This window comes from Typha latifolia, chromosome 14 (genome assembly GCF_019914945.1).
Source record: "Typha latifolia isolate L0001 chromosome 14, TyphaL0001v2, whole genome shotgun sequence".
In the NCBI taxonomy this organism is placed as follows: Eukaryota; Viridiplantae; Streptophyta; class Magnoliopsida; order Poales; family Typhaceae; genus Typha; species Typha latifolia.
Window position 1 is genome coordinate 8,508,051 of NC_133099.1, and position 15,138 is coordinate 8,523,188.

General features: G+C 35.9%; 2 protein-coding genes across 3 annotated transcripts; one reads left to right on the forward strand and one right to left on the reverse strand.

The window, feature by feature from the left end:
- Nucleotides 1-1,525: 1,525 nt before the first annotated feature.
- Nucleotides 1,526-8,486, reverse strand: LOC140800942 (autophagy-related protein 8f). 2 transcript variants are annotated; one of them, XM_073155877.1, is made up of 6 exons: nt 8,298-8,486; nt 7,834-7,875; nt 7,667-7,722; nt 4,847-4,899; nt 1,855-1,973; nt 1,526-1,768 (listed from the first exon to the last, which is right to left on the reverse strand). In XM_073155877.1, exons 2-6 carry the CDS (start codon nt 7,868-7,870, stop codon nt 1,659-1,661), a joined length of 375 nt encoding a protein of 124 aa, XP_073011978.1. In that variant the 5' UTR covers nt 7,871-7,875; nt 8,298-8,486; the 3' UTR covers nt 1,526-1,658. The 2 variants fall into 2 exon arrangements, with proteins under 2 accessions (XP_073011978.1, XP_073011979.1); XM_073155878.1 differs by having other exon boundaries at nt 8,172-8,314.
- A 1,806-nt stretch (nt 8,487-10,292) lies between these two features.
- On the forward strand, nt 10,293-14,571 carry LOC140800622 (scarecrow-like protein 6). Its single transcript, XM_073155385.1, has 2 exons — nt 10,293-11,904; nt 14,349-14,571. Exon 1 carries the CDS (start codon nt 10,347-10,349, stop codon nt 11,880-11,882), a length of 1,536 nt encoding a protein of 511 aa, XP_073011486.1. The 5' UTR covers nt 10,293-10,346; the 3' UTR covers nt 11,883-11,904; nt 14,349-14,571.
- The last annotated feature ends 567 nt before the right edge of the window (nt 14,572-15,138 follow it).

Here is a 15,138-nt window from a genome sequence, read left to right on the forward strand (position 1 = left end):
TTTTAAAATAATTAAAATGCTCTTATTTTTAAAGTAACTAAAATATTCTTAGTATAACTTGGTTGAGGGTATTTTTTATAGTTTAGTTACACTTAACTCAGATATTTAGTTAAGTTTAACTAACTGATCTAACCATATTTTTTACACATATTTGGCAAATCATAGGACTCAATTTATAAATAGTAAAAATATAGAGTGTAAACTATAATTTTAGTAAAAGACATGGTGTTATTTGCAAATCTTCCATAAAAATATTTTTGCATTATTAGGGTCCCCTTTGATTTTAAGTTTGTTCTAAATATTGTTCTTTTTCTAAAAAGAACTACTTTAATTTCTTAACTGCATTACATATCAATAGTTAGAATATTACTAAATAACTTTATAATATGATAATTATCCTAAGATTTCATGAACTATTGTCCATTTTTCACAAAAAAAACCCCTCATATTATTTTTGATACACATTGACCAGCTAAACTATAGAATATCTCTTACCCACTAAAGGTAGTAACTAGAAACATCAAATAATCGTTTTACGCTAAATTCTCTCTTTTTCCTTTCTCTAAAATAATAGTAAACTAGCTTTTATATAACCTAAAATTAATCATGTAATACTCGCATACCATTTTTTGACAAAAAAATTTAACAGATATTTTTCATAGTTAAGAGGTTAAATTACACCCCGAGGTTAAACCCCGAGGTTAAACGTAAAGTTGCCCTATATATAGAGGGTGTAATTGAGCCGAGCTTTGTTTAAGTTGAAAATTAAAATGATTCCAGTCAATTCAAGCTTACTTCAATTTTGCTTGATAAGCAAATCCGAATCTATTTCAAATCAAGCCCAAATCATACTTGAACCAAGTTTGAATTGAATATCAAATGGTCCATACTTCGTTAAAATCAAATCAAACATATAACCAAATTATATATATATATATATTTGTATAAATCGAACTTTATCGAGCGGAGCTTAATCAAGCCGGCTAATGCTCAAAGCTTGGCTTGATATCAAATACAAACTTGATTCAATTGATCCTTCACATAGGACAATCATATAGTTGGCCTAACTATATGCAACCATGTAATAGGGCATTCCAGTTCACTACCTAATATGGGACTAAATATAAAGTTGGAATATATGTAAACAAAAATTCAAAGAATTTTCCTACACAAATTAGTCTTAAGGATATGGCAAACAGGCTTGAATAGCTAACCCAATTTACTCAACTTGAAGAAAGAAAATTAGTCAACCAGAGGAAGGAATTTCTCCAGTAAAAGTTACTAAACATCAAGAGGTATCCTTGAGAGACTTTTGTGTATGAAGAAAACAAACAAGCAACACAGATGATATATTTGAAACCATCTTCTTCAGTTTTACTTTCAACCTAAAGCTTTGCTTACTCAAACATTAAAAGCTTCTTACGCTTAGTGAACTTTCTTGCAGTGATTCCTTGAACAACATTGCTCCAAGTCATCGACACGAGCAATTCATAAAAAGGAAGACAAAATTATGAAGAAAGGAACATTGAAAGGCGAGTCAAATGATTATTTCATCTTAGAAATTGCTGTACAAACTTATGAACAGCAATGATTTTTGTGCAACATGAAAGCCATTAGTAGTAAGAGATACTAAAGAAAAGGTTCCCTGGTATGTTTGTTTAAGACAAAAGCAAACCCAGAGACCCAAATGTGTTCTCCCCACTGTAGGTGACATAAAGAAATCCATCTTCGTCTTTCTTCTCATCGTATATTGTGGACATTATAGCTCCTGGACAACCAAAAATGGAATAAGCTATGATTATCATGGAAGCCAAGATCAATGCGTCCATGTTTACTTGCATGTAAAGAACTTACCAGTAGGTGGAAGCACATTATCTACAAAAATGAAGATGGCCTTCTCAGCACTTAGCTTGATTCTTTTGCGAATAACATAGACAAACTGGCCAACGGTCAAGTCAGACGGAACCAGATATCTGCAATTGTAGCAGTTGGGTTGTGAACAAAGTCCTATTTGAAAGAAAGAGAAGTTTTCTGTGTATAAACAGACTGAACAAAAACAAATCAATGGTATCAAATAACCTCTACGTTGTTCACGAGACTAGTCTGGTCTGCATCCACGGAGCATGAATGTTTCATCTTTTCACTATGAGAAATGAGAATTTGGGTGAGAAACTACCTGTTCAAGAAACCCCGAGCAAAACCTGGCTAAAAAGTATGAGCCTAAAACTCTTGTAGACTCTGTCAACTCCCCCTAATTCCAGTGAAAGGAAAAAGAAAAGAAGAGATAATAAAATCACCTCTTGCGGTCACAATATTTCTATGCAAATCTGCATATTCACGTCCCATGGGCTATAGCCCATGCACAGAAATATTCCTAAATAATTTCTGCCTACCATGCACTATGTCTACCTCATCACCTCAAAAATTAATTCTTTTTGAGTTTTTTCGCACCTGGAAATCTCTAGTCAGGCACTGTATCATCTGTCATACTTCAATCGTCCGAAGCATCAATGCACCTGCAACCTGCTTTTCTGGTTAAAAAGCTTTTGGCCAAATTGCTTTGAACTACTCCGAAGGACTAGCTCTGTTCAGCATTCCTCGTGCATTCTCCTTGTGCATAGCACTCTCAGCACAATAACAGCTCCTCCAACACTGCAGCTGCTACATCTTTGGTGCAAGTCCTTAAGGCCATGCCGTAATTATAGCATCACATCTTCTTCAAAGGCCAACTAGGGCTCTAAATTCTAGTCTTATTTGACCTTAGGTCAAAATCCTAGTAACAACCCACTAGCCAATGTTATCTGCATCCTCTTCATATGGTTAACATCCATGGTATCATGCACTAAACCAGTCATTGTACCATGCATCAAGCACTTATAATTAATTAACCAGTAAGCTACTCATTTCCTACTTTATGTAGGAATCTTTCAATACTTTATGTAGGAATTATTTGATGAATCCATATGAACAAAAGACATTGCTGACAATAACTACCTTGAATCTTTTGTTTTAATCATGGTTTGCAAAATCAGCCGATCCCGATCCTGGCTCGAAACCAGTCTAGTGGCTGGTTTTAGTCTAAAATCGATCAATTTTGGCCAGATCAATTGAAACTAAATTATTTAAGATTCAAATTGAATCTAAAATAAATTTACCTAAAAAATATTAGTAATTGATGTCCCCAGTTGCCTTCTTTTTAAGTTTTCAATTTTTACCATATATCTCTCATACACACTATCCACCCTCCCCTCATATTTCATTGAGTTCATCTAGCAGCTATCCGATGACCCCTTCGACTATTCCGCACTTTGGTAAATTTATATGAGTGTTTTTTTCTCATTATTCTTCTCTTTCTTACTCTCTTTAATTTCCTTTTTCTTATTGTTTTAGAATAACAGTGAATAGAGAGATCTCTCTCTTCATCTCACTTTTGTAGTAATTTACGAGCATAAAAATTTACCAATTTAGCTCAAAATTCATCATAATTGTGAGTGAATTTTTTTCTTTAGTTTTTAGGCTTCATATGCGACTAATTTTTATTTTCTTATTTTTAATTATTTTTTTAATTTTAAAAATTTTCCTACAATTCTCTATAGTATTTAGAATTTTACATAATTCTAAATAGTTTGACCCAATATTGGCGACCTATACGATCGATACATATCATTTTTTCTAGTGGCCGGCCCCGATACCGCGTTTCCAAATCCTAGTTTTAATACCAAATACCATTATTGCTCTGCAGCTTCATAAAATGTGCAACCCTATGACCAAGGTTATTTCTCGGGCCTTAACAATGCAAAAGGTTGTTGAAAACTCTAAATGCAAACAATCCTTGGACTTCTCCATAGTCATATGTGCCCTCACCTATAAGTACTTCCAACCCTACGACCTAGGTTATTTCTCGGGCCTTAACAATGCAAAAGGTTGTTGAAAACTCTAAATGCAAACAATCCTTGGACTTCTCCGTAGTCATATGTGCCCTCACCTATAAGTACTTCCTAATGGTGTCATCGACAACCCCATCAAAGTGCCTTACCTCAAACTTTGTAGTTGAGAATTCTGCCATCATGCGTCAATCCAAGGATTTTGATAAATCCTGCCTTTAATCCTTGCCCAGCAAACATGGATCTCCAATATTTATCACTTGTAATGCTTGTGGAAGCAACCCAATACATAACATGAGTCACATAAAAATTAAATGAAATTTACATGGTTCAGCACATAAGTCTATGTCCACAAGCATTGAAACTATCTTCTTTTCATTGTGAGAAGATAAAATCCATACAAGAAGGCCCTCCTTGGAATTTTTGAGTGGATCCCTAACTCAAAACCTACCAAAACACCTTGTACACTCGCTCCGCACTCTCCCAATTCTATTCACCTTGGTTTCTTTTGTTCCATTGTCATTGTCATTCCATCTTCTTTATAGGCGCTTAGATTGTCCAATACAAAGTACTCCGACTAGAACTCTTAAGTTGTAGTCCTATTTGACCTCAAGCTAAAATTGTATTAAGGCTACCCCCTTGCTTTCTTGATCTGCATCCTTCACTTCCAAGGCATCGATGTACTTGCCCAAGATGTCACACCATGCATCAAGCACTTACTTTGAGTAGGATTCTTCCAATACCAAGCAGGACTTTATTGATAATCTTTATAAAAAAACAAAGACATTGCCAGGCATTTTAAAAAAAATGGCCACCCCATATACCATGCTCTACAATTTAGTTCTGTAAGAATAATTTCATAGAAATCTATATACAGCTAAAAACCTGAACAGTCTAAGTTCTGCTTTAAAAAAACGAAATGAAATTGAAAATCAAACTTAAATTATATAACTAGTGCTTACTTCTTCTTGTCAATACTTGGAATATCACTTCTTTCTGCCTTCTCCACAATCACCTAAAATATAAATCATAGTTCGTAAAAAAACCACGTTGAAATTGCATATCAGGAATCACTGGAACTGTACGCAAAAGCTAATAGATGCTGAAAATGAAAACTAATGTTTCTTCGACAGAGAAATAAGTATGGAAGGCAGCTACTGCTAAAAGATGAACACAAACAAAGGACAGAAACTTGACAGTTTGGACAACTTGTTTCATTGCAAATAATTCCTTCTAGGTGAAATGTATTAATAAGAACTCCTAGGTGGTCTGGCCCCAGTCAATCTCCCTGTTACCTCTAGTCATTTCTATGTCTAAACCCTCAACAGCAAGGTCATTTTTCCCTATGCCTTTGACTCTTTGTGCATTTTCAATTTTACATGTCAGAGAAAAGTGGTCTTCAAGTAGCACCAATATCTTTCTTGGGTGGACAGGGAAGTCCTAATTCAAGTGAAAGAGTGCTTGACACACCTACTGGAACCCAATCCATACAAATACTTAAGACATTAGGTAAGGGCCTAAGAGTCTAAATCAATCCTTACAATTGTGCTCTTTCTAATATGGTAAATAAACTTTCAAACATAATATTTCACATAAATCAAATCCATAATACTCAACATGTAGTTATCCAATCTAATTAGATAGATAATTTTTTAAACTTTTCATGAGAGGGAAATGCCAAGTAGGAAGAAGGGAGACAAACAAAAGGCCTAGCTCTGAAAAGGAAAACTTACAAAAGCACCAATTTAAGGAATACAAATAGGTAATAAGGCTGAGATCATTCTCGAGGTAGATAGATTATCGGTCTGAAAAGAATTCTAAAGAGTCACCAACGATCCTCTTGGGTTGTTAATCTCACATTACCATTGAAATAAGTGCCTTTTTTGTTCAACATTGAAATATGTGCATGCTGTACATTGAAGATGCTGGTGATCATGTTCTTAACCAAAGGATAAGCAATATGCTTTTAAAAACAAGAATGATTCTAAAGTTGAAAGTATGTTGCAAATATGCCAAAGTGCTTAGCTTTTTCTTTCTAATTTCTTCAATCCTCATCTTAGTCAAAATTCAGGGAAGTCAGTTGAAATATGATCCACATCTATGTCATTATGATTATGTTTTACAAAAAATAAAAAAAAAGCAATTGCTTGGGAATTCATTGGATTTCTTGTTTCCCTAGTTAATCTCAAAGCCTCGGACTCGCTTGTGCTGATCAACATGGTCACAAGCATTACAAAGGCTTCTTAGACTGTAGAAAATATTGTCGATGACATAATTAAACTAACTCACAATTATCAAAATTGTAAAGTTACTCATGCCTATCGGGAAGCCAATTACGCTGCTGATTGGCTAGCAGAAAAGGGTAGGTTGCAGGGATATTGGTGTACGTGGGATGGCGGTTTCCCAGCTGAGTTGATTCAGCTTTTGGTCTCCGATTCTAATGGAGCTATTTGTAACTGTGGTGGCTAAATTAATGAAGTAATTTTCCTTTAAAAAAAAATCTCAAAGCCTCTATTCTAATTACTAGTGGATGACTAAGAACTTCTAATCACATCTCCCAATTCCACAATCAAATTTGTTGGGGAGTCACCCATTATCTTTACTCCCACATGGAATAGATGATTAGTTGTAAATAGCATGTTTTCTTGCATGGTTCTCAGAAACTGAGACAAATTTCACCTCCTGACTACCAGAAGAATAATGCAGTTGGAAAGAGATTAGAGATAATCATCCCACATGTCTAGGTAAATTTACTAATTACAATGTATTACTGACACGTGGAAAGCTAACTTAATTAAAAATAAGCAAAATAATGCAAAGATAACCAAATTCCAGATAAGCAAAACAATGGAAAGATAACAAAATCAAAAATAAGTGGCTGAAACAACTTAACAGTAACTCAGTTTAAGAAAATAATCTAGTATAAGTCTAACAGACCCTTGAGACATTAAGCTACTGAATATTACTTCCAGTATCCTAAGTTTGAGAAATTTTACGCTGGCCTACCTTTCACGTTAACAATAGATACAATACAGCAACAGATAGATATTCCTTACAGACAGACATTTTTGTACAAATATTCCTTATAGACATACTTGTACAACTGATGACAGATATTAATTTTCATTCTTGTACAACTGATGACAGATACTAATTTTCTGAACTCAAAAACTCCAGCGACAGCATACCTAGATTTCGGAGTGAATGCCTAGATGCTCTATTCCATATCTTACAATCCTCAGAAGTAACACACAAACAGTATTAAATGTTTGATTGCACAAGATGAAACCAATGTTACACACTCATCATTCCATGAAGTCCATGCACTTCCACAATGAATGCATACTGACCATCTGGAGGCCAAATAGTGACCTTCAACCATTACAGACAAGAAACATATTCTTTAAACACGTTTGGACCTTTCGTATGAAATATATAAGTGATTAGCAGAAAAAAGAATATAGTCTACTATCATATAGTGTTTTTGTCCTAATTTAGATTAAGATCTTTAAGAACAAAATTCTATCCATAAAAGGCAAAACAGGCTACATAAGGAACTGTTATCAAGTGAACTACCCCAATTTTAGCCCTGCTCAACATATAACTCTAAAAAGAATAATAAAGATAAAAGAGATATGTCAGAGTTCTAGTGAATTAAATCTTTTCTAAAATTTACAAGCATTTAATCAGCACTTTTCCGCAAATTTAGCAAATTCTAGACCAACTACATAATCAAATAATAAAATATTGGGATAAAAGTGAAAGGAAATCAAAATCCTCACAGGAATTCTTTCCGGGTACTTCTCCCTTATCCTCGCAGCCTCTGCCCGCCTCTTATCTACATACAAGAAGTTAAATAATGATACTGAAAATGAATACAGATTTATAAATTTAAAAAAAGGGACAAAATATGAAAACAAATCACAGAGCAAAGACAAACGGTCCATACCAAGGTCATGCTCTTGCTTAAAAGAACTCCTCGCCATTTACCCTGCAGCCACCAAATTAAAAATACCAGAAGAAAAAGAAAAAGAATAAACAGAGGAGAAAAGAAGAGCAGTGGTTCAATCCACCGAAACCCTCATGCCCAAACTTGAAACAAACAAAAGAAAGAGATTTTTGCAACCAAAACAAGAATCACCAACTCAAACCCGAGAGAACCCAAATTTTTTGTAACATGAATCAAAATAGATTTTATGGAAATCGTATAAGATAGAAGTCAAAAAAATTACCCTCATACCCAAAACTTGAAACAAATAGAAGAAAGAAAAATTAAAGAGTACCCACGTAGCAAAATCAGATTTTGCAACCAAAACAAGAATCACCAGCCGAAACCCAAGAGAACCCAAATTTCTGCAACATGAATCATATAGATTTTTAGGGAAATCGTTTAGGATAGAAGTTTTAACTTACCGCGACCCAAGAAAGGTGAAAGGGAAGAGAGGAGGAAGGATTGAGAAGAACAAAAGCAAAAGCAAAAGCTAAAATTCTTTTTGATTCGTACACGTTATATCAAAGAAAAAGAGACTCCTTTGGTCGGTGGTTGTCACCGCGTTTCTCTGATAACTGCCGCCTACCGCACAACCAAACCCAATATATAATAAAAGTATTAATTTCGAGTCTGAGCTAAAATATTATCTCTTAATTCAAGCCTATTTTCGAGTTATTTGATAAATAAATTCAAGCTTATTTTCAATCCAACTTGGGTGGTCTACCCATGTGAAAATCAAATCAAATATATAACTAAATTAAATCTTATTTATTATATAATAACATTAGTAAATATAAGTAGGGCCCTCTTGGCTTGAATATAAATTCAATCTTAATTTAAATAATTAAACTTGACTTGTTTTAAATAAAACTAGAGCTTGATTTAGTTTTCGATTAGCCCTAGTTTAAGTATTTTCCCAACTTTTATTAGAAAATATAAAACTTTTGTTTATATTAATTTCTTATTTAATACTATAAATATTGTGTTTTAGAATAAATGAAACCAAATGGCCCAAGTATTTCTTCAATTATTCTTACATGCATGCATATTTAGAAGAAAATAAAATAAAATTCTTGTATGCATGCACTTGTCCAATCAAGTTTACTATACCTTAATTTGTCTCTTGTTAGTATGATTAGTCTTTTCTTCTCTCTAAAGTTTAGAAATTAATTGTGATTAACTGCAAACCTTGGCATCTTATAGAATGATAAGCATTAATTAGGAGTTGTTTGTTTCAAGCTTTCGATATTATAGTCCAAAGTTGACCTCTTGTGAGGAAGAGTGACAATTAAATTGAGTTCAAAATAATCACATCTATTTTATATATAGATCAATTATTTAATCAGGGTGTCAGAGGAAGAGACTATCAGAAATTGGTGAAAGAATAAGGAAGAGTATATTTTACCTTACAGTAATTTGGCCAAAATCATGCCTGTTAAACTTTTATGTGGCATTTAACTCTCTCACAGTTCTAGTTAATTTTAATATATAAAACTAAAATATTTTTTTAGTTATGATAAAATAATTTTGTTATTGAAAATGAAGATTTAAATTTTGATGATTATTATTTTTATTTTTTGACCCCAAAGAACATATTTTGATATACTTGATGAGTATGATATCTCATGTGGTAGAAGTAAAAGTCTAATATATATGCAGTTATTATTATTTAAACCAAAGTCTTTTAAACATATTTTTCATAATGTTAAAGTACAAATTATCTTTTATTGTTATGCAGAAAATTAAACTATCCTTCTGGTAAACTTTTATTTGTATCATTTTACCTAATGTGTAAAATTAAACAACAATTTTTTAACCAAAATTTTGAGATGATTGAGATATTTTATTTTACAATTATATTAAGGAGAGGATAAAAGAAGGAGAAAAATGAATATTATTGTAAGATGAAGGATGAGATAAGATGAGTAAATAATAAAAAGGAGAAAAATAATTCTGATATTTTTATACTTATTTTAGTGAGAAGATGGAAAAGATATTATTTCACATTAATTAGACTACAGACAACAAAGGAGCAAAATAATATAAATAATTTTTTTTAAATTATTTAGTTTAAAGACATAATTTTGAATTATATATATATATATATATATATATATATATTTAGTAAACTATACTCGTGCATTAAAACGTGCACGTGTCCGACAAACTCGAAGAATCTGTGGGAAGATAACCGCACAGGATACGTCCGTACAGAATCCCCATCTACTTAGCCGACATTTTTGTTTTGTTTTGTTTTTCTTTTCCTTCTTCTTCTCCAACTTTCCATTCCCATTCATCAAAACCAACTTCCCTCCCTTTCCGGCTTTCCCTCTCCTCTCCTCTCCTCTCCTATTAAAGACATATAGAGAAAGAGAAGAAGAAAGACTACAAATATATATATATATATATATATATATATATATAGAGAGAGAGAGAGAGAGAGAGAGAGAGAGAGAGAGAGAGAGAGGGGGATGGCGTACGGTAATCTCCAGGAGGAGGAATGGTGGGTGGAAGTCGTGGAACCAAGAGACCAAGAAGCCGTCTTTGGGAACGGAGTCCCGGAGAAGCGCCTCAAGGAATCCGAGCCCACCTCGGTTCTCGACTACCTCAGCCCAAACTCCTCCGCCGACACTGCGGCGCTCTCCGACCCCAACCCGACCCTCTTACGCCCCCCTGGCTCCTCCTCTTCCCCGGCGACGAAGGGGGAGGTTGCCGCCGACGAGTTGGGCGGCGCATTCCTCCCCGCCTCAGCCGCTGAGCCCGGAGCCAATATGGGGGGATTCGGGTTCGAATTCGTTGGCAGTAGTCTCAATGGGACGAGCAATCCAGTCTTTTACCGAGAGCCCGAGCCCGCCTTCCGAAACCCTCCAAGATCATCGCATTTTTACGACTCTACGGCGGCGGCGGCGCACCAGAAGGCATTAGTCGAGCATCTCCTCAAGGCGGCGGCGCTGGTCGAGGCCGGGGACTTCGTCGGCGCGCGAGTGATATTGGCGCGGCTCAATCACCACCTACCCTTCCCAATTGGGACTCCCTTGGTCCGCTCTTGTTTCTACTTCAAAGAAGCTCTCTTTCTCCTCATCACCAATGGCATCAACCCTCATCCTCTACGCCTCTCCTCCCTGCACGACGTCCTGCTCAAACTCCGCGCCTTCAAGGCCTTCTCCGACATGTCCCCCGTTCTCCACTTCACCAACTTTACTTGCATCCAAGCCCTCCTCGACGCGCTCGGCGGTGCCGCCCGCATCCATATCGTCGACTTCGACATCGAGCTCGGTGGGCGGTGGTCGACCTTCATGGAGGAGCTGGCGCAGCGGCGATCCGCCGGAACCTTATTGCTCAAGATCACCGCCGTCGTCCTTCCTTGGTCTCATCACCACCCTCCTGAGCTCCACCTCGCCGGCGAGAACCTCTCGCATCTCGCCGCAGGCCTTAGCATCCCATTCGAGTTCAATGTTATTAACCTTGATGCATTCGATCCGTCTTTGATACTTAGTATCCCCTCTGGGGTTGACGAAGCTATAGCAGTGAACATTCCAGTAAGGGCTTTGGCATACCCTCCCGGCGCGACCCTCCTCCGCTTATTGAAGCAGATTTCGCCGAAAATTGTGGTGTCCGTCGACCATGGATTCGACCGCGGTGACCTCCCCTTCTCCCATCACTTCTTTCATGCCTTCCAGACCTGTGCAGTGCTTCTAGACTCCATAGACGCGGCGGGCACGGCCACAGACACAGCCAGCAAGATTGAGAGGTTCTTGATGCAACCGAGGATCGAGAGCGCAGTGCTGGGCCGTCACCGTGTCAGGGAGAAGATGCCGCATTGGAGAATGCTCTTGGCATCCTCTGGTTTCATGCCTGTGGAATTCAGCAATTTCGCCATGGCACAAGCAGAGTGCCTCCTCAAGAGGGTGCAGGTTCGGGGCTTCGGCGTCAAGAAGCACCAGTCTTCGCTCGCATTGTGCTGGCAGCACGCTGATCTCATCTCAGTGTCAGCCTGGAGTTGCTAATGGATCTCACTGCTCTTTTCAGGCATGTTACTTCACCCCAGTTAGTTTTAGAGTTTCTTAAGATTGTTAAGTTGTTTTAGTGTCGAACTATCGCAATGTATGCCTTTCTGTTGATCACTCTCTGGTAAATTTGTATATGGTTTGTAGATGTTTTGTTAGTAGTTTGAAGTACAATTGATTAAATGACTTCTCCCTTGTTATTTTTGAAAATTGATAGTAATGTCTATGGTAACTTGATATGCCAAAAGTGATTTCGCTTTTATGGTTAACATGGTGCTATCTACATATCTACATTTTATGAGAAGTAAGGTGATATTTTTTCATCAGTGATATAATGTGCATAAGGTTATATCTGGATATGTAGGAACAGAAGTGTCTTGTGCTCTTGTTCATCGTTTGTTATTTGTTAGCATTACTAGTCATTCAGCAAGGCATTTACTATGTACTAATATGCCTGAACAAATAAGGAACTGGTCGTCTCAAAAATAGTTATAGTGCTACAGAAGAACATAGTTTGTCTAGAAACAAGGAATCTTTCGACAATTATTATCACTCAAGGATATTAGTCACAATTTTCTAGATTTCTGCATTTATTGGAGCACTAATTGTCATAGTGGAACTTAGCTTAGAGATTATAAGTGCAATAATACTACATGCATCACATGAATCTTTCTCGTGCTTCAGTTCTCAGCAGATAAACAATCAAATTGGGACTAAACTTTCGTCTGGAGAAAGAAATCTTTACTAACCCATGTTTACCGTTTATTAAATCGTCATGTGATTTAGATATAGCTTCGATGTTGTCTACCATTCTCTTTTTAAAACTTCTGTTGTTTTAGACAGTTTTGATACTGAATGGGTTGTGATCTAGCATATGAACTATTGATTCAGAAGATTTGGGTATCTGAAATTTGTTCTCGTATTTGGCATTATATTAGTATTAACTGATCAATCACATGGTATGTGTCCCTTCTCACAAATAAACTATAGTATTTCGTTCATTCTTTCATCATCTTGTGCCCTCAGGCTGGCCCTCATCCTAGTTCACTACTCCCTCCAGTGGTTACTAAGATGGTTTTAATTATAAATATGGGGAGACATAGTAGATTAGCAAGGGGAGATATAACTGATTTGGCCTTAGCAAGGGATTTTGGCATACACTTCTAGAGAGTTGACATCTTCTAATAACTTGTTGTGAAAAATCTTTCTTTTGGAGTCTCCTCATCTCTGGATTGAACCTTAGTGGAATCCATATTGTTAGGAAAAATATCTTTCCTGATCTCATCATCTCAACACAATAGCATATAGCTCAATTTGGTAAAAGTAGAAATAGGAAGATAAAATCACTTTAATTGTGCCTCTTTCCCATCAAGATGATACTGCCAATATCAAGTAGCTTTTTCTTCTTCCATTAAAAAGAAGAAGTGGCTTTTAGTTCCTCAACACTAGAGAATTCTTTTGTTCTAGATATCCAGATTTCCTGGGAGAACAAAGGCACTATCTGATACTCTACATTATTATCATTTTCATTGGTTTTAAAATCCCAGTACAAGAAAGATTAATCTATCATCCCATCCGGTGTTGGTACACAAATCCAGTCCCCTTTTCTAGTGTGAGTGTTGAGACCACCTCATCAATTTTCTAGGACCACAGTCTGCATTAAGTAAGAACAGTTATGGTGTAGCCACTGAAACTAACTAGAGGAAATTTTAATAGGGACCATTTCTTTGAGAAGTCATCAATAAACCACAAATTTTGATATCATAGACATAATACGGCATTGAAATTTGTATTTGACTGCAAGCAAGTTAAAGAAACAGCCAGGGCTACAATAGTTTTTGAAACTTATTCTCTTGCTATAGAGGAAATATGCCCATATGGTCCAACATTTAGCAAACCTTTAAACAAGCAAGATAGCATCTGCAATTTGGCAATAGAACTTTGTTGTGCTAATGGATTTTGGTATATATTTTTCTTCTTCTTTTCATGCATAATGTTCTACTTTTTCTGTTCTAGATGACATAATGAATGTGTTTTTCTCATGCTTTTCCAACAGCATAGCAAGGACATCTATAAGCAATCAGACAATTTTATTTGGCAACATATGAAAAGGAATACCCAAAACTACAAAAACCTTTCAAGTGCTGAAAAAGAATAGAGTAGATGGCAAAGCTAGTGCTGTAGTGCATGAAATTTAATAAAAATCATTTCAATAGAATGGGAGATTTAGGACAATAGGCAGGGTATGAGTGGTGAACTTTGGTCCAACAACAGAGAAGTACAGAATTCATGTTTCTTCTCTTCCATTTTTTTATTTTTTAGTACCAGCGACATACCTAATGAGAATCTACTAATCAACAAATAGTGTAACATTTCAATAGAACTGCTACGATCTATCAACTATTGATCTATCTTCTATATCTGAATGTGAATTTCCAGAGGTCCTTATATGATATTTTCTTTCAGGGTCCCACATGTATTGTGTCTGTGCTGACTATAATTGGATTTCATGAGGGAAGGCTTTCCAAGGACTGTAGATTTCCTCTGTATTATCCATTTTTTTCTTTAATGTTGTCAGTTTTCTTTTGTCTTATTTCTGTGATTGCTAAATATTTTGTTGTTAATTTCTGTCATTGAAGATGAAACAAGTATCATGGTCTAATCTGAATAAAAGCAAAGAGATTAGACATGGATTTCTAGTAGAGAGACTCCCTTGAGTCAAGGATTCCTCTCCAGATATTACAAAGTAATGGTTAACATCATATAGCAAGTTGTATCTTAGTGCATCCCAGTAAGTGGCACCACTGCTGAAGTTGTCTAATGAGGACAAGATACATGTAGACATATCTCCATTATAAGAGGTTGTTTTCCTGGCTCAAGCACAGTATTACTATGGAGAACAGTTTGTTTGAGCTAACAGGTCGCATGTTGACATTTCAACAACAATCATTTGCATAATGTGGCAAAACTGATTGTTGAAGTTAGATACGCATAACGACCGTTGGACTTTATCATGCCCTTATCCATTAATCTTTTGCAGGATATTCTATTCTGTTCTTGATTTCTTGCCAATGGATGCAGGTCAACTAAATTCTGATCTGCTTGAAATATGTATGTGACCCTTGCATGTTGAGTCTAGTAATCATCATTATGGTGAATTGATGAGTACTTCCAAAACTAGATTATGCCTTTCTTTCTGTTCTACAATTGTGATTAGAGTGGAACATTATCATAGCTTTGTCCAAGTCTGTAGAAG

Excerpts from the sequence above, each read along its gene's own strand:
- LOC140800622 (XM_073155385.1), top strand. The coding sequence starts at position 10,347 with ATGGCGTACGGTAATCTCCAGGAGGAGGAATGGTGGGTGGAAGTCGTG.
- LOC140800942 (XM_073155877.1), bottom strand. The coding sequence starts at position 7,870 with ATGGCGAGGAGTTCTTTTAAGCAAGAGCATGACCTTG. Across the intron at positions 1,974-4,846 it reads CCAAGTATTGACAAGAAGAA|ATATCTGGTTCCGTCTGACT; the intron begins GTAAGCACTAGT and ends CTACAATTGCAG. Across the intron at positions 1,769-1,854 it reads TAATGTGCTTCCACCTACTG|GAGCTATAATGTCCACAATA; the intron begins GTAAGTTCTTTA and ends TTGGTTGTCCAG.